Below are 28,000 nucleotides of genomic sequence, written 5' to 3'. Positions count from 1 at the left end.
TAGCCATCACAAATCAAACTCTCACTTCAGCATTCACTTGAAATTAATAAACTTCTGTTGTACATGCCAGACAAGAACATAACCCATTAACCCAGCAAATTTAACATCACAGCTGCTAATGCTGATCTTACAGCACAACACCAATGTACAAGGCAGGGCACAACTACAATACCTTCGGCAAGCGACCGGGGGCCAGATCTGCTGCATCTTTTGATCAAGTTACAACTCATCCCATACTCTACATTACAAGACAGCGGAACTGACAAGGGAAAAGGCTAGCACGAAAGTTGCTCAAGTTCTCCATGAATATGTACAAAATGGCGGGTAGCTGCTCAGCCTGCAGACACAGCATGAGATATTAGTAGACGAGAAGTAACTACAAGAAGCCCCATGCTCTGTGCACAAGACTAGCCAGACAAGATAATACAAGGGAGAAGAACTTCAGTTGATTAAATTAGTTCTCTCATAAGAAGTGTATAATAGTAGCTGTAATAGCACACTGCTAACATGCACCCACAGCATGTATAGTAACTGAAAAATACACATCGAGCATGCACAGTAGCAGGCGCCAAACTAATGCAAGAGGACCTTTTCTTCTCCTGCTAATAGATATGGCACGGGTCCTCTCAATTTTCAAAAAAAAAAATTACAGTGGAGGTGGTGGCATGCGCTAATATAACTCACAGCTGGCTCTCGAAAAGAAGACTGGACGAAAATGGATTACCTGTATGTTCTCCACCTGTAGAATCTGAGAAGTTATTTGGCTCAGATGAGAGAAATGGTGACCTGCCATAATTCTCCAATACTTCTGCAGACAACAAAATGGTAGATAAATATTATATAGCCAATGGACTTTAGGTAAAAAGGTGCTCAAATAAGGAAAGCAAACCAATGGAAAACTCCCTCCCATTAATGTACCTGTATTTTGGTTGAACCCCTCTGTTAAGTCTGAAAAACTGAAATTCCGGGGAATCTGGCTCAAGAAGCCAAATGACGATGACTCCATATCCAAAAGTGCATCATTCAGTGGTTGCCCGTTCAACTCTGAGCTGCTAAAGGAACCAGCCGAGGCATCGCCAATTGATTGGCATGATTCAAGGAAAGCATTCCCACAGAAAGCAAAATCAGCGTTGCTCGAATAGCTTGACTCTGTCTTTATTGTTGTACCATTATTATCTGCACCATACAGCAAAGCAGATGCATTCTGGGCTGGTAGCACGCTGGTTGAAGCATCCATACCACTATGAGGACCGTGAATGTCTTTGCCACCATAAATTGACTGATCACCAGATGATGTTCCATTTATTAAACCACCTGAACTTCCGTTGCGCATCGCACCATTTGGCATAGCAGATATGGGACCAGACTCTGGTAAAAAGCACGAGTTTTGCTTCACTGAAATAAGGCAAATAGCAGACCATGTTAAAATGTCATTGATCAGCAAGTCAATACAGTATGGAAAGCGGAGGCAACAAACATAGCCCTCTTGAGCAGCAATACCACTTTGACAAAGTAAACAGGAACTTCTTGAGAAAGTTCTCGAGACTACTTTATACTTGTTTCTACATTACTTAATTGGTGAGAGATAATTGCATTATTACACCAGATAAAGACAAACAGATACCACAGAAAGCTCTAAAGCTGGGAAAAAAACATGTCTTACATGTTGTGGAGTTGGAGCCATTAGTGAGAGGCATAGAAGGGATTCCCGAAGAATAGTCTTTGTTCATAAGCTGGAACTGATCCTCAAGAAGCTTGTTGAAGGCCGTTATTTGATTCTTAAGCATCAGCCTCAAATAGTATGCCTTAAAAAACTCACGGTTCTCTTCCTCAAGTTTTTGCCAAACTGGAAAGAACAGAGTAAGAACAAAAGATTAAGGATGAGAATGACAACAAAAAACACATGTTTCTACGAAGAGTACAATGTACAGGGGATCCTTGAAGTTGTGGGGTGGTTCGTCTAGGTCCATGAATGCCCAAAGTGCATATGTAGGTCCCTGCCTCCCTGGTGTGCCATAAATCATATGTCTTAACCCACCAATTGAGGCGATTTCATGCCAAACATGTGCAATTGAAGGTTGCACCAACACCTTCAAAAACTACAGAAGATCGTTTTGGTTTTTTTTATACAGCAGAACTATGATACACAGTTACATATCACCCACCACCCATAATCATAGCATCATGGCATCCCCATCTCGTCGCCATAACAAGGATAATACAGTCGTGGTCCCTGTCGAGGCCAAGCCGTCGACCCTCGCAACAAAACATGAATGTGGCATCGGTTACAGAGGCATCACGCCTATTTGAAATCGAAGTGGCGAGGTTGGAGTCGACTTAGGCGATTTCGCACATCACAAGCAGAGTGCACGGGAAGAGGAAGCAGGGGTGGGAGGAAATAGCAGCCAGGCACTAGAAATAGCTAGGATGGGAGGGAATGAGGCTTCTCTCTGATCCGAGGGAGGGAGGGAGGGAGGGAGGGAGGGAGAGAATCGGCCACCGGGCTTCTCTTTGACTTTGCTGTGGCGGCCAGCACGCCTCTTCCCACCACCCCGCATACAGCTCCTCCCAGTTCCAGGTCGGAGGCGCATCTTCCTGTCCATCACCTCCTCTCCGCCCAACTCCAGGACAAAGGCGAGTATCAGCTCCACCTTGCTCCGTCCCCATCCACTGATCCACAGATCGACGCAGGTGCAGCGCCTCTCCAGTCAGCTTCAGAGCCAACTCTGTCGAGGTAAGCTACCCCTCCCTCCTCCTCCTCCACTCTCTTCTTCCTGCCTCTTCCTCCACGTTTCTCTTCTTCCCCTATGCTGTGATGCCCTCTCCTCCTCTGCTGTGATGTGCTCTATTTCTTTCTCTGCAAAGCTCCTCTGTTCTGCTCTGTTCTGAACATGTTGTGCACTACTCCCTCCGTTCCAAAATAGATGACTCCACTTTGTACTAACTTTAGTCTAAAGTTAGTATAAAGTGGAGTCATCTATTTTGGAATGGAGGGAGTAGTATATAAGTAGAAATGTAGTGCTAGTGCAGTGCATATTTTAATCCTACTGCCTTTGGCTATTTAATCTTGTTCACTGCAATCCACATGTACTGCTAGTATATCTGTGGGCAGTGGCTAGTGCAGTGCATCTCCTCTGTTTATTTAATCTTGCTCATTGCTAATGCCATGTGGAGTTGTGAACTGAACACATTTAGTATACTTAGTGGTGCAAGTGAAAAGAAGATTGCTACAGCCTACATGGCCAACGACAAGGTATGCATGTAGTCATGTACAACTCAATTGGAATTAAATTGTTATCAACTTGTCATACAAAGTTAGGTTTTTCTATGTAGTCATTTAATTTTCTACCACACAAAGTCAGGACATGTATATGATGTCGCCTCACCATACACCATAAGTGTTAGTTATGAATGAGGTTGGTCACCACAAGATTCACTACGGCATAAAAATTATGCCCATAATTGGCTTGGAAAATATTTTGAAGTACGAGATTTATATCGAGCTTTGTGTCCCACTGCTTGCTAGTTACACATGTACTTTGAGTAATAAATCCTATTGCCAATTCAGAAAGTCACTGGCAGCTTGTTACATCTTACAAAGTTGATGCTATGATTTGTATTTTGTGACTTGTGTTCCACAAACAGGCTATATGTTACCAATTACTTTATGATTTATCTTTACTCAAACTGAATGTTGAATTTCCTTGTGAATGCAATTCCACTCAAACTTCACTAGCCATTGTAAGGAAAATGAGCAGTGTTCAAAATATCGGCTGATAAGCTAACTGGCCGATTAATCCCTGTTAGGTGGGTCACCAAGTAGCCGATTAACTGATTTATCAGCCAATTAACTGGCCAATTCGCCTATTAATCCCCTATTCGCCAGCTGACCGAGCAGTTACCAGTTAACGATTTCCTGAACATTTTAAATGAGCAGTCATAATAAATCAGGTGTGCTGCCTATTGGTTATTAAGGATACAGTGCTCGATTCACTCACCTAAGCCAAACTAAAACTACAACGCAGATCTCTGATAACAGGATGGGGTCAAAGAGAAGGCTTTGATGGGCTTTATGTAGGCCAGAAGGGTTTTCAGTAATTTTGCAAAAAAACATCAGTGATATATCCTCCACCAGGTGAGTCACATTGACAAAAGAAGCCACAGAAGTGGGACTGGGACGACTAATGAACAACTTATTCCACATTAGAGGTATTGAAGTGCACTTTGGGAGTGGAGGAGAGGACCCAGGTGAACTGATGCCATAAGTTTGAGGACCCATCATACAATTTACTCATTTGAAAAGAATTTAAGAGATGGAACAAGATATATTTTGGAGGGATGAAAGAGAATGCTCATGAACGTTCGGGGAATTTGTCCATGCCAGTTCCACTTGACCGGTTCAAACATTTTTCACATGTATGCTACTTGTAGGTCTGTTATCATACTAATGGAGCTACAGTCCACTGGTAAACCTTCAGCACAAAGCAGTTCGTGCAAATCAATCTTCAAACAATTGGGATGTTGAACATGAATTAGGTGGACATGAATACATGATGTCCTGTTTGTGTTATTTGCCAACAAAGTCAACATTATAAGCCTATCAACTGAATCTTCTACATCTACACAAGCTTTCTGCTAGTGCTTTGTTGTGTCGTCAAGTTGCACAATTTCAAGGCACAGACGGGAACAAAGAAATATTTCCGTTGGCATAAATACATGAGGAGCCACAACTGAAGAGAACATATTGTGGTTTGCGAGATTTTCCATTATGTTAGAAAATTGTACTAATGGATTCTCGAAGATCAAAACGAGGGGAACTGAACATTTTCTGTGAGGTTTATATTAAGAACAGAAGATTTATCTAGCCATCATATAACAATTCTTGACGCAACACTGGAGACATGGTTTAGTAATGAACTAATGATATAACAATTCTTGATGCAACATCAGAAATATGGTTTCTACCAAAAGCATTTGTTAATGCTGTGCAAACCAGAAATTACCCACAGTTTCAGTCATCCGGTCAATTATGTATGAACTATGATACTGTTTACCAATCCTGGGACCTCATAGCTAGTAGACTAAAGATATCTCTGAGTGTATAAAGTAAAGACCATTACCAAGTTCAGTAAAGCTCGGTTCTATCTTGGCCTCAAGGGAGAGGGTATCAATCACTTCTTTCTGGTTCATATACAGCTGGAGACAGCGCTCGATGAGATTCTGGACCTGCACCAGCAGTTACTAGCAACATGAGTCATCGATACATGCAAGCAACCACTTACTAATTTTAACTATCACATATGCCGAAACAAGAGCCATGAAAAGTCATTCCCCCAACCCACAAGAAAAAATAACAAATACTTGTTGCCTGCTACTTTGGGTTTTCGACATCAACAAGCAACAGCACACGCCGCGCATGATATATTGACCTAGACCGCAGCTTAGCTTGGATCGACAGGAATCAGCAGAAAAATAAACGAGAATGCAGCAGAGCAGAGGTATTGTTAGTCAGTTGTGAAATGATGATACTGACGAGCTGTATGTCCTGGCGAGAGACCTTGCGGACGTCCTCCCCCGACATGTCGCCGCCTGCGCGCTCCCTGCTCCAGCCCTAATCCCTTCCTCGGCCCCTTCCGCTCTCCCTGACAGGAACAACCGAACAAGCAACCAAGCTTGGGGGTGAGACCCGGGGCGGATCTAGACGACGCACCCAGAAATCACGAAGACCAGCGTGGAATGGACACGAGCTCATACCTCAAAACCCAACGGGCAGGGGCTGGGACGGGGTGGGGGGTAGATAGCAGGAGCGCGGCGTCCCGGCGGCGAGCAAGAGCGGGACCGGCGACGGGCGCGAGAGGCGGGGGTTGGGGCGGGACTGAGGCGGGGGTTGGGGAGACGGCGCGGTGGCGGAGTCGCAGGGGGCTCGGGCTGATCGATCCGGACTTGTTGGCTGTGCAAGGAGCTGGGAAAAGGGGGGCGGAAAAGAGGGTGGGGGAAGAAGAAAAGGGAGGAGCGATTCCAGTAGTGGTGTGGATGGGGAGAAAGCGGTCCAAAGGAGCAGAAGGGGCCCGGATTCCTAATCCGCTGCTAGTGATGAGGCTTTTCGCACCGAATCTGCTGTCAAATACAGTGCCCTATGCTTTTTCTTCAGAAATACTCCGAAAAAGGAAGGTTTCGGTGGACTGGAGATTCTCACAGATCGCTGTAAATAAATAATAACTAGATCGGAATCACGCCTTGGCGCGAGGGTGCCGGTCCTAATATTTTGATGAAGCATGTAATGCTAAGTTAGTAGAAATCCAGATTTAGCATATGCATTCATACAAGACAACTACCGAGCGATCCATTAAATAGGGATTTCATAATCTGAAACATCAATTACTGCATCATTCAGTATATATCAGGGAAAAACATAGAAACAATATAGTTCTGAAACATATGTGTCCTCTAAAATCAGAATCGACATGGACAAAAAAAGGAATTGTTGACAAACAACACTTGGATGAAGCAAATCATTCCAAGCCTACAATTGATAAGATGGTTGGGAACACATATGCCTGCCACGCAACTCTGTACAGGCCAGCCGCTGAGTGATGTATGTAAATAAGGATCTCACAAACTGCAACGATAGTTGTTGCATCAATATATAATACTTCCTCCGTTCCTATATATAGGGTGTATAGTTTTTGGCACGGAAATTAAAGAACGCACATGGAGAAAAATTTCATAAGTTTTGGGCGAGATTACACCTGACTAATTGGCATGAGAAAATAGAGGAGGTTGCCTAATATAAGGAAATATAATCAAATCCCTAAAAAAATATCCAAACGTGTGGTGCAACGCAATACACCTTATATTTCGGGTTTTTTCTTAAAAATTTATACACCATATATCAAGGAACGGAGGGAGTAGGAAAGATTTCATAAAGAGCAAGGGTATTACTAATGGCACGGGGCAAGCATTATTGGCATCTTGGCAGTCACTTAATGGATCAATCTTTTGATCGTCATCTTCAACCTCCGACATTTTCTCTTTTAAATCACATGAATGGTCTTCAAATAGCATAAGACATTCTGGACATCTTCTCTTTTAAATCACATGAATGGTCTTCAAATAGCATTGCCCACGTGGATATGCCTCATTACCGCAAGCCACGCCGACGCATACACCACAAGAAGGAGCAGCATCACATCCTCGTCCTTCTCTGTGGTGTGGTGACGGCTGTGCCCGCAGAGCGCCGAGGAGCGATGGCAACCTAGGTTAGGGCGGCACGAACATGGCGACAGCAAGAGAAATAGGGAAGGATAAGGTGCATGAAAGAGGCAGGTCAAAGCCGCGAGGACGTACCTTGAGGACGGCGCTTCCTGACGTCCTCCTCCTTGATGACGAGGAAGCACCAAGGGCAGCTTGATGCTTGTCGGCGTCTTCCCTGATGAATTGGAGCCAAGCACTACAGGGTCAGAGGTGCAGCGCCTCGTGCTTCTCCCGCTGAGCATATATAAGCAATCAAACAAGAAATGAGATGCTATATGTGAATAATATACGAATAAGGAGATGCTATATAAGTGACCAGCAGCGCGCCTTGGCGCGTGGTGCTGGGTCCGATTGTTGTACCTAAGCGTGTGTTCCAGCCACACAAGCTTAGCATGTTTAGTGGCCTATGATAAAGCAAAAGCATTTATCCTAGATCACAAATGCGTGCGATTGCCGCGCCCGTCCATGTAGAGGAAAGAACTACATAGATATAGAAAAAATGCATGAAACAATAGAAATATACAAACTGTTTCAACAGTAAATAAAAGACAAAGGGTATGTTTGGGGGTAACATCCATAAAGCCAGTAATTCAATAGCATACAATTTTTTTGGTGAGACTAAATGGTTTATTCATATAAAGAATATACACGCAAATTAAAAACTATCATTAGCATTCATGATTGCACATGGTAGTAAATACTAAGAAAATTATTTAGTTGTGATTTATATAACTGGTATCACAACTAATAAAAATTAGTAGATTACAGGTAAATTAAGTATATCACCCTACAGTGTTTCACCATCTGTGCTAGTTTCACAACATTATATAAAGACCTAATTGCCACTATCTTCAAACATGACTAAGGCAATCAACTGAAAAGTGATGCCTTGAGTGGCATGGTTCGCCACCCCAGTCGTCCATGATGGAAGCTATGGAGGCGACAATCAGTTGGGTACCGCTTATCATAGTGAAGCATGTCCAACCTGTATTTGGCTAATATCTATTTAGTCAAGCATGCACATATAAACTTCTGCATTTCTTTAGAAAGAGCAAGATTTATACGAGTATGCAGCGAAAGAAATAAAAGCAATGAAATAATAATTAGCTTGTTAGATTTTGGTATAAAATAAGAAGTTATGGCGAACCTTCACATCTACTCCCTCCGTTCCTAAATATTTGTCTTTCTAGAGGTTTCAACAAGTGACTACATACGGAGCAAAATGAGTGAATCTACACTCTAAAATATGTCTATATACATCCGTATGTGGTAGCCATTTGAAATCTCTAGAAAGACAAATATTTAGAAACGGAGGGAGTAGTAATATCTTATTTATCTGTCCAACATGATCAGGGTCGTCGATACAGCAGAGGCAACAGTCACTGCCTTTTGAATGTCCTGCATACAGTAGAAGAACTACGCGTTAGTATATATGATGTCAATTTTATTTAACTTCACAAAAACACAAAATTTATGCCGACCTACTTCTAATCTGGTTCGTGTTTGTGCAACCTTCTCGGACTCCAATGACATTTATCTAACCTAAATAGCCTTTTGTTGTTTCTAGCATCACTTTCAACAAGTATAACTTTATTAATTCCTAGCCTGACCTGCTGAAAGTATATCTTTATTAATTGCGAGCCTGACAACATATATATTTTTTCAGTTTGACATAGAAGCACATTTCCAGTTCACCATGAAGCAAATTAAGGTATTCCTTGCTGCCGCGCAACGATATTTCTTGTGCTTTCTCACAAGCCATTGCCTTATTATAAGTGCTTTTTCTTTTCTTTTTTTTTCAAATCCCTACAAAACAACAGATATTCGAGTATATCCTCTGAAACTTAAAATGGGGCCATATATATTCCGTAATCAAGACTTCTGGACGGATGCTAGGTATGTATTAGTTTGGTTTGGTTTCATCTCAAAGATTCAGCGCAACAGACCCTGCTGTTACCGCATGAATAAGCTGAATATTTCTGCTGCTAGCGAGTAACAGCCTAACATGTCATGTATTACCACGGGACGGCGACTGCTTTGATGTGCACTACATCCTCGATGATCCACCTTGTGTTGTGCCTCTGGTGCGCCCACCGACGTGGTAGCTGCGTCCACTGCCGCTAGCTCTGCTTACTCCGTATCCTACGTCAACCGCCTTGCTATCTTCTGCTCGGGCAGTACTCAACATCATAATTTGGTGGCTGACAACAGGCCTCTTTCGCCTTGTCAACCTCCAAGCCCTTAAGTGCTGCGCTGGCAGCACCATAAGTCCATCTCCCTCCAAGGGCAGAAATGAACATGGCAGCATCATAATTAATTAATATTAATAGGATGTATTAGTGTTAAGAATACGAATGGGGAAGTAGCTCAAATGATAACTGAAACTCCAGATCATTCATGTATCCCTCTAAACCTTCGTAACTGAAACAAAATCTGTCTAAAATTGGTAACTACATGAATGGTTCACGGAGCTTGTATCCAAGGAATATAAAACATCTTAGCGCAATACTCTCTCAAAAAGAGAACATCTTAGTTCAATAAAGCAAACATCTTATTTCTGAAACCTGCGAAGTTATAAAAAGAGTTGAAAAGATTACTAATTTGAATAGGAGATCCACAATTTAGAGGGAGAAGAAAATGGAAAAGAAAGAATGAGACAGGGATGCTACTATGAACACAGGTTATATATGTGAAAATCAATAATCTCTATTTTAGAAACACCACTCCTAACTGGAGCATAAAACATGATAGTACAAGCATGAGCCTCCAATGCTTCTGAATTTTCTTTTAAACTCTACTTCTAAGCTTTTTAGTCTAATGTGATTATCACTTTGTCAGATATACACACATCGACTTCTTAAAATAATAGAACTGGACAACTGCCATGCCATCCAACATCACCATGACAATTAAGGTGCGGCTCTACATTTTCTGTTGACAGAAATACAAAAGGAATGAAACATAAAAGGCCGTATGGCCACAATAAAGCATACCAGAGGAATAACTTTACATACCTAGTCCATATGGTAATGATAGATCCACATTGATTCTTCACGCCGCTTGGTCGCTGTACAATCTGTGGACACCACTCGCCAGCCTCTACTCAAATCCTCTAACGCCCTGCAACCAGATGTGTTAACTCTCCAAACTGTCAGAGTCGCTGCCTCCTCCACTAAAATGAGTAGTGTTGTTGTCTACAAAAAATATTAATTTCAAAAGGAAGAATATAGTGAAATCAAAGCTTCTCTGAATTGTGATGTCAATAATCTGTTGTGGGAGACAGTCTATAAATATCACACCAAAGACAGTTTGTGATGAAGTTTCTCTTAAATGTTATTTTCCATGGAAGTGATCATATAATTCCTAGGATAGAGAGATATGATGAGATTCTCGAAGAACACAGTGATAGAAGCACCAAACTCGCCACTAAATATGCCAGTTCAGCATGCACAAAAAACTGAATAATAACCTCGGAAGGACAAAAAAACAGGCCAATAAACTTGGGATCGAAAAAACAGGTCAACTAACTTGGAAGGAGACCTATCATGATGCAGGCATAAATATCTCTCAGTAGTGATGTCTTGCTGCTATTTTACACGATAACAACACATAACCTATCAGATTTCCTTATTGGTAAATGTCTGTTCTTATAGTTAATTTTGAACTCAGCTTGGTCAGAACAGATATTGCATTTGTTATCCTTTTGTAACAGCTTATTTGGTGGCAGAAAATACAAATAATCCTGGCAGAGCCTCTACACCATCTTAGTCACCCAAGAAACTGCATATATCTAAAAGCACATAAAAGTAACCATATGTAGAATACATGTTTACCTTCTCCAAAGTCTGACCTTAACTTTTACTGATTGTCACTTTCCTGTAGTGTGAAGGGACCTCCGCATTGTAAACCGGTTTACCTGGACATTAGAAATACATCCCCTGGAAAGTCAATATCAAGCGTTAAGATTCTAAACTGCAAACACAAACAGTATCAGTAGATGCATAAATACCATCCTGACCCCATAGTTATAAGGCACAAATTGTCGGCTCTATTTGTCATAATCCATAGCATGGATTAATATGAAGAAAAACTGGAAGACAAGATGCAGCAATCTGAATAGCTGAGTGAACATTTGACAACTAAAGAATATAAGATATGGCAAGGATCTCCATCTTGTCAACTCCATGGAGAAGAGCAGGTGTCATCAGCACACAAAAAGAAGAAGGAGCCTATGAAAACTGAAACGACCATGGGGATGGGGGTGCTGCGTTGCTTACCCGCGCTAGGAGCCATCGAGGCGGTGGTAAACGACCTCGTCGTTGGCCAACCTCGGCTGCACCACACCGGAGCAGACGAACGCGGCCATGGCGAGCACTCTTCCGTCGAGCTCGACCATGTGAGGGGCGCCGTCGTTGCTGTGGTGGTCGTCCTCGTCCATGGAGGGTGGCTGCTGCTCTAGATCGAACAAACAAGTGAGGGGGTCAGGAGAGAAGGAACAAGAGAAGAGCAGAGGAGAGGATCTGAATCGAGGTAAGGGGAGGGGATGGTAGCGCAGCTGTGGCTGGTCAGTGGCGGCGGCGGACGGGGAGGATGGCCGGCGGCGCGAGGGGAGGCAGGGAAGAGAGGAGTTTGGAAGGGGACGGGGCGGCGGCGGCTCTCCCTCGCGTGAACAGGAAGAGGGGAGGACGCCGATTGGGGAGAAACTTGCACTTTTATACATCAAAGTGAAATTACGAAAATGCCCTCGGCATGGCAAAAGAATTACATGCGGTGGCACGAGATCTTTACCACGAGACGGTAACTATTCATTGCTACAGGAGCGATGCCCCGATCTGATGGCCGACGTTCTCTCACCGCTCGATCGGACGCCCGGAAACGCATCAAGTAAACGAATCGGACGGCCAGAATCGCGTGAGCTCTGAGAGCGTCCGGGAGTGACTGGATCTCTTATTTCTTGATGGGGAAACACTATTTAAAGGGTTTGGATTGACCATTATACAGGAAAACTGGAATGTGTTTTCATTCAGCAATAGGTAGCAGAACACACACACCTTTGTGTTTCAGTGTCAACAATAATAATACTATTTGGTGTAGTACTCCCTCCGTACCTACATATAAGTCTTTATAGAGATTCCACTATGGATTAACATACGAAGCAAAATGAGTGAATCTACACCCTGGAATGCATCTATATACATCCGTATGTGGTTTATAGTGGAATCCCTACAAAGACTTATATTTAGGAACGGAGGGAGTAGTATTTAATCAAGCAAACGCACGCTATGTTCGGCCCGCGGTTATCGACTCGACCCAATCACACCGTAAAACAGAAACCAGATTGTTGGTGAAAATAAAATATAGCCTTTCACTAAAACATATACAAAAGGCGCATTATATGTGTTTCAGACACACCAGTTTTTGCAATGGACTTGCCAGCCATGCTGCGATGTATCCATCCTCCTGCATACCCCGCCACACTGAAATGCTCCATCTGATTCCCTTCCCTGCACTACCAAGCCCATTCAACTTGTGCCTCCCTCAACAGCTCAGCTCAAAGCGGTAGTCACCTTTTTTCATTTACTTCAGCAACCCAATCTGAAGCAGACGATAGTTTCCTGCAATGGTGAGGCAGGGAGCTGAATCAGTAACGAGATCAATCAGCGAAGCCAGATCGAGACAAAAGGCTAAAAATGACATACAAAGGCAACTCAAGTTCCCATCGCTGAGTCAAACATGGAAGAATTGATCAGGTTCAGAACAATCAGTGATCTGACTGGCAGGTGACGTGTTCAGATCAGGACACTCAGATTCGAGGCCCAAACTAATCCAAAATACAACTAGCATTGATAATTAAATAAAGATCAGCAAGAAGAATAATGCGGTGCGGGGATTAGATTCTTGCTAACTCGGTAGGATGACAAGAAGATTCACAATATGCTGCTGGGAGAAATGGCATCTCGAGAGAGTAACCAGCTACGGCGCCGATATGGTTTTTGATCTCATGCACTAAACTACAGGTCTCATCTTGGTTAAGCTATAGGCACTGACCTTCACTTATTGGCTTCTTTGCCCACATGGCATCTCTTTCATCCTTGCAGCACTTATTTTTCTTGTCCACAACATCGTAAAAGAAGTTTGATACCTGCAAAATGGTGTCTGGATGTTTCCCCAACATCTAGAGAAGTCACCCAGGGGGCAGGGGCTTGCTGGTTTGCACCATGGTCGATGGGTTAGCCAGCCTCGGTTCGATCCACAGCTCTACCTTAATAATATTGATGACTAGTTCCTCCTGGGTACCACTCCTTTTTCCTTCTCCCAGCATCTATCAGCATGTTTGCAGCTCTCTTTCCCAGCACATTTTCATCATGTGCTTCGTAGCTCCACAAAACTGAATTCCAGACCTTGGGACAAAGGAAGCCATAGGAATTCCACTTGGCCTCACTGAGCATGGAGCATGGAACCACGGCTGCAGGGTGCCATGGATGCGCCACCTCCTTTGTCTACATTTTCAACCCTGAAATGCCACAGAAAAGAAACCACCAGAGTTACTGGGCAGGCCTGTTCAGCAATCTATATGTCCCATCTAGACTATTGACTTCAGCCTACTTACCCTCGGTGTTACTGGGCTGGCCTGTTCATTAACATGGCAACAGGTCACAGAAACTGCAGCTTAGGAAACAAGGGCAGCCATGCAGATTACACGAGAAGAACATGGATACCATTCACTTCCATCAGTTCGATCTCCACCTGGACTATGTGTGTGCTGAATGTTATCGTGTGAAGAGGAGCTCATTTCCAGTGAGCCAACTGGTATTCATCAGTGTGACACAACTGACCTTCTTTTCCTGATAAAGTAGCCATTGCTCTCAGAGGATGAACATGAGTAATCTCTCTAACTCAAATGGCACATCGAAGAGAACAGAGGATACCTTTGGCAACTGGGAATCACGACCTGAAAGCTAATCTGAAGAAGAAATAGTATTATGTTTTAGTGTTTCCTCATCCTTCAAGCTTTACACCAGGACCAGCGCCTTACAAAGCGTTAATCACCAAAAATCATTGCAAGAACATGCTCCACCCCTGAAGTGATGGAACCGACTCCGGTCTCTAACAATGATTTCCCGGTTCCAAAGCCTTGAGATCAACTTGATTGCAGAGTGGCAGTCCTCACAGACCCGGAGATTCTTTATGATATGAACCGGTAGGTTTGGTGCTAGACTAATGAGGCCAAATGCAATGGCCAATTTCTCACTGTGTGCTAAAAGTGCCTGTTCTTTCTCTTCCTCATCGACATCCACTGTTATCTGCGACGTGATAGGTGAATATCCTACTGACTTTAAACTGCGTCTAATCTCCTCCAACATTACAATAATCTCCATTCTGCGTGGATGTGATCGGTCACCAACTACAAACTTATGCACCTCCCCAGCCACGGCAATCGAGCTGTAACCGGCAGTCTTCTTCACACCCCTTTCTTCCATCAATCTCCTTATTTTTGATGCATCTTCCCATTGTCTAGAATCAATGTAAATGTTATACATCTGGACATAGACAGCATCCTCAGCTGGCTCTAGCTTCAGAAGATGATCTGCAGCATTTTGAGCTAGATCGACGTTCTTGTAGACTCTACAAGCACTCAAGATGGAGCCCCATATCACAGCATTTGGCTGCATTGGCATGGTCCGCACAAGATCCATAGCTTCATCCAGAAGTCCACTGCGGCCCAGCAAATCTATCATGCAGCCATAGTGCTCAATTTGGGGGCGTACATTGTGCACCAATCTCATCTCGTCGAAATACAGACGGCCTTCATCCAGTAGGCATGAATGACTACATGCAGTCAAAACAGCAATGTATGTAACTGAATTGGCATGAAAGCCATCACACTTCATCCAGAAGAAGTGCTCCAGAGCAGCCATACCCATCCCATTGAATGCGAGACCTCCAATCATGGCGCTCCAAGTGTGAACATCTCTCACACTCATCTGTTTGAAAACAACAGTCGCCTCTTCCACCCTCCCACACTTCATGTACATGTCCAAGAGTGCAGTACCAAGGTAAACATCTCTTTCCACCAGCCTCTGCTCAATGCAAGCGTGCAAGGCCCTGCCCTGTGGCAATGCACCTAAACTTGCTGAAGCAGTTAGAAGGCCCACCATGGTAAAATTATCAGCACGCAAACCATGTCTCCTCATCTTTGTGAAAAGAAGTAGCGCTTCTCTAAGCCGGCCACCATGGATGTACCCAGTGATCAACGAGTTAAATGTGATGATGTCATGGTCCGCCATCTGATCAAACAGAGAGCGTGCAATGTCAACATGGCCTACCTTGCAGTATCCATCAATCATAGCATTCCATGGCTGGGGTCCTCGGCCCCTACCTAAAGCATCAAAAACCTCCCTTGCACAGGCAATGTCACCACACTTGGCATACATGTCGATGAGCGCAACTACAAGTTTGTTACTCATCAACATCCTCTTGTCCCCAACCAGCATGTGCAGTGAGCGTCCAAAATCCAAATCCTTCAGCTGAGCACATGCCGGGAGCACGCCAATCACGGTAACCTCATCCGGTGCAATGCCATCAGAAAGCATGCGGTTGAAGCAATCCACAGCCTCAGCAGCCCGACCAGCACGCGAGTACCCCGAAATCAAACCAGTCCAAGCGACCACGTTCCTCGTTGGAGCCCGCGCCAGAAGGCGCCGCGCATCATCAAGCAGCCCCGTCTTGGCCAGCCCACTGATGACCGTCGTCCAAGCAACCGCGTCCTTCACAGAAGCCTCGTCGAAAGCCCGGCGGGCATCGCCGGGGAGCTCAAGCCCAGCGTACATATGGATGAGAGGGCTCGCAATGAGCGGCACGGCGGAGGGAAGCATGGTACGGAAGCACGCGGCGTGCAGCATCCGGCACAGGAGGACCTGCGCGCGGCCGCGGGAGCAGCACTTGAAGAGGAAGTGGAACGTGAAGGCGTCGGGGGGCACGCCCCCGCGGCGCATACGCTGGTAGAGGAGGAACGGGTGCTCAGGTCCCGAGGAGGCGCGGAAGCAGGCGCGGAGCGCGGTGTCGAAGAGGAAGGTGGAGCAGGGCATTCGGTCGAACAGGCTGAGCGCGTAGCGGAGGTGGAGCGGGTCGCCGGGGGAAATGCAGCTGGCGAGGGAGTTGAGGAGGTGCGCGGCGGAGGGCTGGTGGAGGAGGCGGCCGGACGCGGTGAGGAGGGCGTGGAGCTCCGTGGCCTGCCGGACGGAGCGAGGGGTCGGCCATGGCGCCCGGGTCATCTCACGTCGCGGCTGCTCGCGACGAAGAAAGACGGCCGTGTTTATTTTGATGTAGTGGGCTCGTGCTTCTGTTTAGCTGCCCATCTAATACGTCGCTCATTGTGACACTCGACCAAACGCACAGGCCGGCCCATCTGTCTGTTTTCAACCGGACTTTTTATTTGGGGAGCCACTAGTTAACGAACGCTCCCACCTCACAACGATCAGCGTCACTCGACATGCTCTCAGCAATTTGCCATGTGTCATACTTTGGGCGCTCCCTTCGAATTTTGTTTTTTATTTTTCCGCACGTGTTTTCGGCTATTTAAACGGGTTTTTTTCTGGGTCTTTTTTTCAAAGTTTTGGTTTTTCACCGGTCTTCTTTAGCTTTTCGACAAAAAAAAATGTCAATTTTTTTCTCTTGCGAAAAACGCTTTTTCTGTTTTTTCCCTTTAGCAAGAGTCACGGTTTTACTTCCGCGAGAGGCATGGTTGTACTTTCGCAAGAGTCACGGTCGTGCCTCTCGGAAATGAAAAAACGCGTTTCTGTTTTTTTCCTTTCGCGAGAGTCACGGTTTTGCTTCCGCGAGAGGCACTGGTGTGCTTTCGCGAGAGCGTGCTTCTCGAAAACGAAAAAAACACGTTTTCTGCTTTTTTTTTTCGCGAGAGTCACGGTTTTGCTTCCGCGAGAGGCATGAGTGTGCTTTCGCGAGAGTCACGGCCGTGCCTCTCGAAAACAAAAAAACACGTTTTCTGTTTTTTTTCGTGAGAGATACGGGTGTGCTTTCGCGAGAGTCACGGCCGTGCCTCCTCAGAAATGAAAAAAAAACATATTTTCTCTTTTTTCTCCTTTTGTGAGAGTCATGGTTTTGCTTCCGCGAGAGGCACGATTGTGATTTCGTGAGAGGCACGGGCGTGCCTCTTTCGGAAAGGGGAAAAACTCGTGCTCCCGGTTTGGTTTTTTCGTTCGGTTTTTTTCATAAAAAAAAGTTCTTCAAAATATATCAACATGGGATATAGTTTTGAAGATCTTGACACGAGGAATGCAATGATGAAAACAATTTGAGATTTGAACGCACGGTTTGCAAGATAAAATATTTTGAATAAACGAATCTACGAAAAAAAGAAAAAATTTCCGGGTTGCAACAAGTGGCGCGCTGTATGTGTGCCACTTGTCGCAACCTGAGGGGTTGGGGTGATCTTTGCAACGAGTACTCCTCAACTAATGACTTCTTTTTATTTCGATATCACCAATTGCAAAGATCACCTCATCTTCTCAGGTTGTGACAAATGGGAGCGCCTATATGGCGACCTAGGCGCTGCGGAAGAAGCGAGCGCGCACCCCTCGCGCACTGCTGGGCCAGCCCATCTGCGAACCGGGACGCCGCCTTGTTTTTTTCCTTTTCTTTCAGTAATTCGGGATATCAAAAAGTTCTAAAATTTCAGAAAAATTGCTATTTTAATAAAACAATCATGATTTCGAAATGTATTCATAATTAGAGAAAAATGCTCAGGAATTCAAAACTGCTCATGAATTTGTAAAAGATGTCCACAAACTCAAAAATGTTCGCTAATTCAAAAAAGGTTTGTGAATTTGAAAAAAATGTTCATGATTCAAAAAATGCTCGCTAATTTGAAAAATGTTCAGGAATTCAAAAAAAATGTTCACTAATTCAAAAAATGTTCGTGAATTTGAAAAATAATATTCACGATTCAAAAAAAGGGTGCTAATTCAAGAAATATTCAAGAATTTCAGAAAAATATTCACGAATAAAAAAATGTTCGCTAATTCAAAAAAATGTTTGTCAATTTGAAAAAATGTCCGTGATTCAAGGAAATGTTCGCTAATTCGAAAAACGTTCATGAATTTGAAAACAAATGTTCACGATTCAAAAAAATGTTCATGATTCAAAAACAAAATTTCACAAATTCAAAAAATGTTCACAAATTTGGAAAAAATGTACAATATTTCGAAAATTTAGTCTATAATTTAAAATTTTCATTATTTAGAAAAAATGTTCATTAATTCAAAAACATGTTCATGACTTAAGAAAATGTTCACAAATTTCTAAAAATTGTTCAAAAATTTAAGAAAATGTTCACAATTTCGAAAAAATATTCGTGAGTTATAAAAAATGTTCACGGTTACAAAAAATGTTCATGATTTCGGAGATTGTACACTAATTAGTAAAAAATAAAACCACGGTTTTGATAAAATGTTCATCATTCCAAAAAAAAGTTAACGACTTAAAAAATAAATCACAAATTAATAGATTTTTGGAAATCAGAAAAAAAGAGTAAAAAATGAAAACATACAAGTAAAGAAAAAACGAAAAGAAAACGGAAAAAGGAAAAAACGAAAAACACGGTTCAGGGAAGGTTCTAGAACATTTCCAAAACCGGTTGGGGGTGAAACCCCGAAATGGACGCCCATGTTAACAACAGCGAGCGAGGGGGGGGGGGTACGCGCTACGTCGCTACACGGTACGCGCCGTATAGGAACGCGTGCCATTTGTCACAACATGTGAGTCTTCTCTTTTTTCGTAGATCCATGTATTCAAAACATCTTATCTCTTAAACCGTGCGTCCAAATCTCAAACTGTTTTCACCGTTGGATTCCTCGCGTCGAGATCTTCAAAACTAGATACCATGTTGATAGGTTTTAACGAACTTTTTTTTCACAAAAAAACTAGATGAAAAAAACGAATTGGGAGCACGGTTTTTTCCCTTTTCGAAAGAGGCATGGTCGTGCCTGTTGGGGAACGTAGTATTTCAAAATTTTGCCTACGATCACGCAAGTTCTATCTAGGAGAAGCATATCAACGAGCGGGGAGAGTGTGTCTACGTACCCTCGTAGACCGAAAGCGGAAGCGCTTAGTAACGTGGTTGATGTAGTCGAACATCTTCGTGATCCAACCGATCAAAGTACCGAACGTACGGTACCTCCGCGATCAGCACACGTTCAGCTTGGTGACGTCCCTCGTACTCTTGATCCAGCTAAGGCCGAGGGAGAGTTCCTTCAGCAAGACGGCGTGGCGACGGTGATGATGAAGTTACCGGCGCAAGGCTTCGCCTAAGCACTACGACGATATAACCGAGGTGTGTAACTGTGGAGAGGGGCACCGCACACGGCTAAAAGATCAACTTGTGTGTTCTAGGGTGCCCCCTGCCCCCGTATATAAAGGAGGGAGGGGGAGCTGGCCGGTCCTAGGGGCGTGCCCAAGGAGAGAGAGTCCTACTAGGATTACCAATCCTAGTAGGATTCCTCCACAAGGAAGAGAGGAGGAAGGAAGGAGAGGGGGAGGGAGTAGGAAAGGGGGGCGTCGCCCCCCTTCCCTTGTCCAATTCGGACTGCAAGGGGGGGGCCTGCCCTGGCTTCCCTCCTCTCTCTTCAACAAGGCCCATGGTGGCCCATTAGTTCCCCCGGGGGGTTCTGGTAACCCCTCCGGCACTTCGTTTTTACCCGAAACTATCTGGAACAATTCCGGTGTCCGAAAACATGGTCCAATATATCAATCTTTATGTCTCGACCATATAGAGACTCCTCGTCATGTCCGTGATCTCATCCGGGACTCTGAACAACCTTCGGTCATCAAATCACATCAACTCATAATACAAATCGTCATCGAACGTTAAGCGTGCGGACCCTACGGGTTCGAGAACTATGTACGCATGACCGAGACACACCTCCGGTAAATAACCAATAGCGGAACCTGGATGCTCATATTGGCTCCTACATATTCTACGAAGATCTTTATCAGTCAAACCGCATGACAACATGCGTTGTTCCCTTTGTCATCAGTATGTTACTTGCCCGAGATTCGATCGTCGGTATCATCATACCTAGTTCGATCTCGTTACCGGCAAGTCTCTTTACTCGTTCCGTAATGCATCATCCCGTGGCTAACTCATTAGACACATTGCTTGCAAGGCTCATAGTGATGTGCATTACCGAGAGGGCCCAGAGATACCTCTCTGATACACAGAGTGACAAATCCTAATCTTGATCTATGCTAACTCAACAAACACCATCGGAGACACCTGTAGAGCATCTTTATAATCACCCAGTTACGTTGTGACGTTTGATAGCACACAAGGTGTTCCTTCGGTATTCGAGAGTTGCATAATCTCATAGTCATAGGAACATGTATAAGTCATGAAGAAAGCAGTAGAAATAAACTAAACGATCATAGTGCAAAGCTAACGGATGGGTTTTGTTCATCACATCATTCTCTAATTATGTGATCTCGTTCATCAAATGACAACACATGTCTATGGTTAGGAAACTTAACCATCTTTGATTAACGATCTAGTCAAGTAGAGGCATACTAGGGACACTATGTTTGTCTATGTATCCACACATGTACTAAGTTTTTCGTTAATACAATTCTAGCATGAATAATAAACATTTATCATGATATAAGGAAATATAAATAACAACTTTATTATTGCCTCTAGGGCATATTCCCTTCAGTCTCCCACTTGCACTAGAGTCAATAATCTAGATTACACAGTAATGATTCTAACACCCATGGAGTCTTGGTGCTGATCATGTTTTGCTCGTGAGAGAGGCTTAGTCAACAGGTCTGCAACATTCAGATCCGTATGTATCTTGCAAATCTCTATGTCTCCCTCCTTGACTTGATCACGGATGGAATTGAAGCGTCTCTTGATGTGCTTGGTTCTCTTGTGAAATCTGGATTCCTTTGCCAAGGCAATTGCACCGGTATTGTCACAGAAGATTTTCATTGGACCCGATGCACTAGGTATTACACCTAGATCAGATAGATTTTCATTGGACCCGATGCACTAGGTATTACACCTAGATCAAATATGAACTCCTTCATCCAGACTCCTTCATTTGCTGCTTCCGAAGTAGCTATGTACTCCGCTTCACACGTAGATCCCTCTACGACGCTCTGCTTAGAACTGCACCAACTGACAGCTCCACCATTCAATAAAAATACGTATCCGGTTTGTGACTTAGAGTCATCGAATCAGTGTTAAAGTTTGGATCGATGTAACCGTTTATGACGAGCTCTTTATCACCTCCATAAACGAGAAACATATCCTTAGTCCTTTTCACGTATTTCAGGATGTTCTTGACCACTGTCCAGTGATCCACTCCTGGATTACTTTGGTACCTCCCTGCTGAACTAATAGCAAGGCACACATCAGGTCTGGTACACAACATTGCATACATGATAGAACCTATGACTGAAGCATAGGGAATGACTTTCATTTTCTCTCTATCTTCTGCAGTGGTCGGGCATTGAGTCTGACTCAACTTCACACCTTGTAACACAGGCAAGAACCCTTTCTTCGACTGATCCATTTTGAACTTCTTCAAAACTTTATCAAGGTATGTGCTTTGTGAAAGTCCAATTAAGCGTCTTGATGCCCAACATGTAAGCAGCTTCACCGAGGTCTTTCATTGAAAAATTCGTATTCAAGTATCCTTTTATGCTATTCAGAAATTCAGTATCATTTCTGATCGACAATATGCCATCCACATATAATATCAGAAATGCTACAAAGCTCCCACTCACTTTCTTGTAAATACATGCTTCTCCAAAAGTCTGATCACACTATCAACGCGTATATTCCAACTCCGAGAGGTTTGCACCAGTCCATAAATGGATCGCTGGAGCTTACACACTTTGTTAGCACCTTTTGGATTGACAAAACCTTCTGGTTGCATCATATATAACTCTTCCTTAAGATATCCATTAAGGAATGCGGTTTTGACATCCATTTGCCAAATTTCATAATCATAAAATGTGGCAATTGCTAACATGATTTGGACAGACTTAAGCATCGCTACAGGTGAGAAGGTCTCATCGTAGTCAACTCCTTGAACTTGTTGAAAACCTTTCACAACAAGTCAAGCTTTGTAGACAGTAACATTACCGTCAGCGTCAGTCTTCTTCTTGAAGATCCATTTATTCTCTATGGCTTGTCGATCATCGGGCAAGTCAACCAAAGTCCACACTTTGTTCTCATACATGGATCCCATCTCAGATTTCATGGCGTGAAGCCATTTTGCGGAATCTGGGCTCATCATCGCTTCCTCATAGTTCGTAGGTTCGTCATGGTCAAGTAACATGGCTTCCAGAATAGGATTACCGTACCACTATGGTGAGGATCTTGCTCTGGTTGACCTACGAGGTTCGGTAGTAACTTGACCAGAAGTTTCATGATCATCATCATTAGCTTCCTCACTAATTGGTGTAGGAATCACTGGAATTGATTTCTGTGATGAACTACTTTCCAATAAGGGAGAAGGTACAGTTACCTCATCAAGTTCTACTTTCCTCCCACTCACTTCTTTCGAGAGAAACTCCTTCTCTAGAAAGGATCCATTCTTAGCAACGAATATATTGCCTTCGGATCTGTGATAGAAGGTGTACCCAACGGTCTCCTTTGGGTATCCTATGAAGACACATTTCTCCGATTTGGGTTCGAACTTATCAGGTTGAAGCTTTTCACATAAGCATCGCAGCCCCAAACTTTAAGAAACGACAATTTGGGTTCTTGCCAAACCACGGTTCATATGGTGTCATCTCAACGGATTTCGATGGTTCCCTATTTAACATGAATGCAGCCGTCTCTAAAGCATAACCCCAAAACGATAGTGGTAAATTAGTAAGAGACATCATAGATCGCACCATATCTAATAAACTACGATTACGACGTTCGGACACACCATTACGCTGTGGTATTCCAGGTGGCGTAAGTTGTGAAACTATTCCACATTGTTTCAAATGAAGACCAAACTCATAACTCAAATATTCACCTCCACGATCATATTGTAGAAACTTTATTTTCTTGCTACAATGATTTTCCACTTCACTTTGAAATTCTTTGAACTATTCGAATGTTTCAGACTTATGTTTCATCAAGTAGATATACCCATATCTGCTCAAATCATCTGTGAAGGTCAGAAAATAACGATACCCACCGCGAGCATCAATACTCATTGGACCACATACATCAGTATGTATTATTTCCAATAAGTCTGTTGCTCGCTCCATTGTTCCGGAGAACGGAGTCTTAGTCATCTTACCCATGAGGCATGGTTCGCAAGTATCAAGTGATTCATAATCAAGTGATTCCAAAAGTCCATCAGCATGGAGTTTCTTCATGCGCTTTACACCAATATGACATAAACGGCAGTGCCACAAATAAGTTGCACTATCATTATTAAACTTATATCTTTTGGCTTCAATACTATGAATATGTGTATCACTACTATTGAGATTCAATAAAAATAGACCATGATAACCCACAAGTATAGGGGATCGCAACAGTTTTCGAGGGTAGAGGATTCAACCCAAATTTATCGATTCGACACAAGGGGAGCCAAAGAATATTCTCAAGTATTAGCAGCTGAGTTGTCAATTCAACCACACCTGGAAACTTAATATCTGCAGCAAGGTATTTAGTAGCAAAGTAATATGATAGTAGTGGTAACGGTAGCAAAAGTAATATTTTTGGGTTTTATAGTGATTGTAACAGTAGCAACGGAGAAGTAAATAAGCGAAGAACAATATATGAAAATCTCGTAGGCATTGGATCGGTGATGGAGAATTATGTCGGATGCGATCAATCATGCAACAGTTATAACATAGGATGACACAGAACTAGCTCCAGTTCATCAATGTAATCTAGGCATGTATTCCAAATATAGTCATACGTGCTTATGGAAAAGAACTTACATGACATCTTTTGTCCTACCCTCCCGTGGCAGCGGGGTCCTATTGGAAACTAAGGGATATTAAGGCCTCCTTTTAATAGAGTACCGGACCAAAGCATTAACACATAGTGAATACATGAACTCCTCAAACTACGGTCATCATCGGTAATGGTCCCGATTATTATCACTTCGGGGTTAACGGATCATAACACATAATAGGTGACTATAGACTTGCAAGATAGGATCAAGAACTCACATATATTCATGAAAACATAATAGGTTCAGATCTGAAATCATGGCACTCGGGTCCTAGTGACAAGCATTAAGCATAGCAAAGTCATAGCAACATCAATCTCAGAACATAGTGGATACTAGAGATCAAACCCTAACAAAACTAACTCGATTACATGATAAATCTCATCCAACCCATCACCGTCCAGCAAGCCTACGATGGATTTACTCACGCACGGCGGTGAGAATCATGAAATTGGTGATGGAGGAAGGTTGATGATGGCGATGGCGACGGATTCCCCTCTCCGGAGCCCCGAATGGACTCCAGATCAGCCCTCTCGGGAGAGTTTAGGGCTTGGCGGCGGCTCCGTATCGTAAAACATGATAAATCCTTCTCTCTGATTTTTTTCTCCCCAAACACGGATATATGGAGTTGGAGTTGAGGTCGGTGGAGCGTCAGGAGGCCCACGAGGCAGGGGGCGCGCCCAGGGGGTAGGCGCGCCCCCACCCTCATGGACAGGGTGTGGGCCCCTGACGTGGATTCTTCTTTCAGTATTTTTTATATATTTCAAAAATAATCTCCATTGATTTTCAGGTCATTCCGAGAACTTTTATTTATGCACAAAAATAACACCATGGCAATTCTGCTAAAAACAGCGCCAGTCCGGGTTAGTTCCATTCAAATCATGCAAGTTAGAGTCCAAAACAAGGGCAAAGTGTTTGGAAAAGTAGATATGACGGAGACGTATCAACTCCCCCAAGCTTAAACCTTTGCTTGTACTCAAGCAATTCAGTTGATAAACTGAAAGTGATAAAGAAAAACTTTTACAAACTCTGTTTGCTCTTGTTGTCGTAAATATGTAAAGCCAGCATTCAAGTTTGCAGCAAAGATTATGAACTAACCATATTCACAATAACATTTAGGTCTCATGTTTACTCATATCAATGGCATAATCAACTAGTGAGCAATAATAATAAATCTCGGATGACAACACTTTCTCAAAACAATCATAATATGATATAACAAGATGGTATCTCGCTAGCCCTTTCTAAGACCGCAAAACATAAATGCAGAGCATCTTTAAAGATCAAGGACTGACTAGACATTGTAATTCATGGTAAAAGAGATCCAGTCAAGTCATACTCAATGTAAACTAACAGTAATACATGCAAATGACAGCGGTGCTCTCCAACTGGTGCTTTTTAATAAGAAGATGACGACTCAACATAAAAGTAAATGGATCGGCCCTTCGCAGAGGGAAGCAGGGATTTGTAGAGGTGCCAGAGCTCGGTTTTGAAATAGAGATGAATAATATTTGAGCAGTATACTTTCATTGTCAACATAACAAATGAGAGATCTCAATATCTTCCATGCTACACACATTATAGGCGGTTCCCAAGCAAAATGGTAAAGTTTATACTCCCCCACCACCAACAAGCATCAATCCATGGCTTGCCCGAAACAACGGGTGCCTCCAACTAACAACAATCCCGGGGGAGTTTTGTTTGCAATTATTTTGATTTGATTTGAGCATGGGACTGGGCATCCCGGTGACCAGCCATTTTCTCATGAATGAGGAGCGGAGTCCACTCCTCTCAAGAATAACCCGCCTAGCATGGAGGATACAGACAACCCTAGTTGATACATGAGCTATTCGAGCATACAAAACATAATGTTTATTTGAAGGTTTAGAGTTTGGCACATAAAAATTTACTTGGAATGGCAGGTAGATACAATATATAGGAAGGTATGGTGGACTCATATGGAATAACTTTGGGGTTTATGGAATTGGATGCACAAGCAGTATTCCCGCTTAGTACAAGTGAAGGCTAGAAAGAGACTGGGAAGCGACCAGCTAGAGAGCGGCAACAGTCATGAACATGCGTTAAAATTAATCAACACCGAATGCAAGCATGAGTAGGATATAATGCACCATGAACAGAAATATTGTAGAGGCTATGTTGATTTTGTTTCAACTACATGCGTGAACATGTGCCAAGTCAAGCCACTTGAATCGTTCAAAGGAGGATACCACCCTATCATACCACATCACAACCATTTTAATAGCATGTTGGAACGCAAGGTAAACCATTATAAACTCCTAGCTAATTAAGCATGGCATAAGCAACTACAATCTCTAATTGTCATTGCAAACATGTTTCTTTCATAATAGGCTGAATCAGGAACAATGTGTTGGGGATCGTAGCAGAAATTCAAAATTTTCTACGCATCACCAAGATCAATCTATGGAGTAATCTAGCAACGAGGGGAAGGAGAGTGCATCTACATACCCTTGTAGATCGCTAAGCGGAAGCGTTCAAGTGAACGGGGTTGATGGAGTCGTACTCATCGTGATCCAAATCACCGATGATCCTTGCGCCGAACGGACAGCACCTCCGCGTTCAACACGCGTATGGTTGGGAGACGTCTCCTCCTTCTTGATCCAGCAAGGTGAGAGGAGAAGTTGAGGGAAAACTCCGACAGCACGATGATGTGGTGGTGATGGAGCTCGTGGTTCTCCGGCAGGGCTTCGCCAAGCACTACGGAGGAGGATGAGGTGTTGGAGGAGGAAGAGGGCTGCGCCAGGGGAAGGGTGCGGCTTCCCTCTCTCTCCCTCACTATATATAGGGGGAAGGGAGGAGGGGGAGGCGCCCTAGGGTTCCCTAGGGGAGGGGCGGCGGCCACAGGGGAAACCCTAGATGGGTTTGGGCGCCCCACCCCCTAGGAAACTTGCCCCCCAAGCCGGGAGGGGCGGCTGCCCTAGGGGTGGCGCCCCCACCTCTCCTGGTTACGTGAGATGGGGTGGGAGGGGCGCTCAGCCCCTTAGTGGGCTGATGTGCCCTCTCCCCTTGGCCCATAAGGCACCCCAACGCTTGCCGGGGCCTCCGAAAACCCCTTTCGAACACGCTGGTCATCACCTGGTACCCCCGGAACAATTCCTTACTCCAATACCCTTCATCCAATATACTGATCTTCACCTCCGGACCATTCCAGAGCTCCTCGTCATGTCCGGGATCTCATCCGGGACTCCGAACAACCTTCGGTAACCACATACTATTTCCCATAACAACTCTAGCGTCACCGAACCTTAAGTGTGTAGACCCTACGGGTTCGGGAACCATGCAGACATGACCGAGACAACTCTCTGGCCAATTACCAACAGCGGGATCTGGATACCCATGTTGGCTCCCACATGTTCCACGATGATCTCATCGGATGAACCACGATGTCGAGGATTCAATCAATCCCGTATTCAATTCCCTTTGTCCAGCGGTATTGTACTTGCCCGAGATTCGATCGTCGGTATCTCGATACCTTGTTCAATCTCGTTACTGGCAAGTCTCTTTACTCGTTCCGTAACACATCATCCCGTGATCAACTCCTTGGTCACATTGTGCACATTATGATGATGTCCTACCGAGTGGGCCCAGAGATACCTCTCCGTTTACACGGAGTGACAAATCCCAGTCTCGATTCGTGCCAACCCAACAGACACTTTCGGAGATACCTGTAGTGTACCTTTATAGCCACCCAGTTACGTTGTGACGTTTGGCACACCCAAAGC

At 43.8% G+C, this 28,000-nt stretch overlaps 2 protein-coding genes across 9 annotated transcripts; both read right to left on the bottom strand.

Moving 5' to 3' along the window:
• Positions 1 to 6: 6 nt before the first annotated feature.
• LOC125520667 (uncharacterized) lies at positions 7 to 11,926 on the bottom strand. 6 transcript variants are annotated; one of them, XM_048685628.2, is made up of 12 exons: positions 11,532 to 11,926; positions 11,088 to 11,192; positions 10,269 to 10,374; positions 8,402 to 8,652; positions 7,615 to 7,734; positions 7,348 to 7,488; positions 6,943 to 7,221; positions 5,121 to 5,226; positions 1,664 to 1,846; positions 919 to 1,395; positions 725 to 808; positions 7 to 337 (listed from the first exon to the last, which is right to left on the bottom strand). In XM_048685628.2, exons 7-12 carry the CDS (start codon positions 7,063 to 7,065, stop codon positions 333 to 335), a joined length of 978 nt encoding a protein of 325 aa, XP_048541585.1. In that variant the 5' UTR covers positions 7,066 to 7,221; positions 7,348 to 7,488; positions 7,615 to 7,734; positions 8,402 to 8,652; positions 10,269 to 10,374; positions 11,088 to 11,192; positions 11,532 to 11,926; the 3' UTR covers positions 7 to 332. The 6 variants fall into 6 exon arrangements, with proteins under 6 accessions (XP_048541585.1, XP_048541586.1, XP_048541589.1 ...); XM_048685629.2 differs by having other exon boundaries at positions 7,615 to 8,652; positions 11,088 to 11,170; XM_048685632.2 differs by lacking the exon at positions 6,943 to 7,221 and having other exon boundaries at positions 7,615 to 8,652; positions 11,532 to 11,925.
• A 697-nt stretch (positions 11,927 to 12,623) lies between these two features.
• Positions 12,624 to 16,580, bottom strand: LOC125524780 (putative pentatricopeptide repeat-containing protein At5g40405). 3 transcript variants are annotated; one of them, XM_048689810.2, is made up of 4 exons: positions 14,184 to 16,580; positions 13,865 to 14,099; positions 13,303 to 13,768; positions 12,624 to 12,869 (listed from the first exon to the last, which is right to left on the bottom strand). In XM_048689810.2, the coding sequence occupies exon 1, from the start codon at positions 16,527 to 16,529 to the stop codon at positions 14,301 to 14,303; it is 2,229 nt and encodes a 742-aa protein (XP_048545767.1). In that variant the 5' UTR covers positions 16,530 to 16,580; the 3' UTR covers positions 12,624 to 12,869; positions 13,303 to 13,768; positions 13,865 to 14,099; positions 14,184 to 14,300. The 3 variants fall into 3 exon arrangements, with proteins under 3 accessions (XP_048545767.1, XP_087391059.1, XP_048545766.1); XM_087534933.1 differs by having other exon boundaries at positions 12,954 to 13,768; positions 13,865 to 16,580; XM_048689809.2 differs by having other exon boundaries at positions 13,865 to 16,580.
• Between the last annotated feature and the right edge of the window lie 11,420 nt (positions 16,581 to 28,000).

This window comes from Triticum urartu, chromosome 7A (genome assembly GCF_056163025.1).
Source record: "Triticum urartu cultivar PI428250 chromosome 7A, HENAU_Tu73, whole genome shotgun sequence".
NCBI lineage: Eukaryota > Viridiplantae > Streptophyta > Magnoliopsida > Poales > Poaceae > Triticum > Triticum urartu.
Note: the sequence above shows the minus strand (reverse complement) of the source record. Positions and strands in the feature narration are given on the sequence as shown.

Coding starts and splice junctions, on each gene's coding strand:
- LOC125520667 (XM_048685628.2), bottom strand. CDS start 7,065: ATGCTATTTGAAGACCATTCATGTGATTTAAAAGAGAAAATGTCGGAG. Junction 5,227..6,942: donor ATGCTTGCCCCGTGCCATTA/GTAATACCCTTG, acceptor CTGCTGGTGCAG/GTCCAGAATCTCATCGAGCG. Junction 1,396..1,663: donor TGGCTCCAACTCCACAACAT/GTAAGACATGTT, acceptor GCCTTATTTCAG/TGAAGCAAAACTCGTGCTTT.
- LOC125524780 (XM_087534933.1), bottom strand. CDS start 16,529: ATGACCCGGGCGCCATGGCCGACCCCTCGCTCCGTCCGGCAGGCCACG.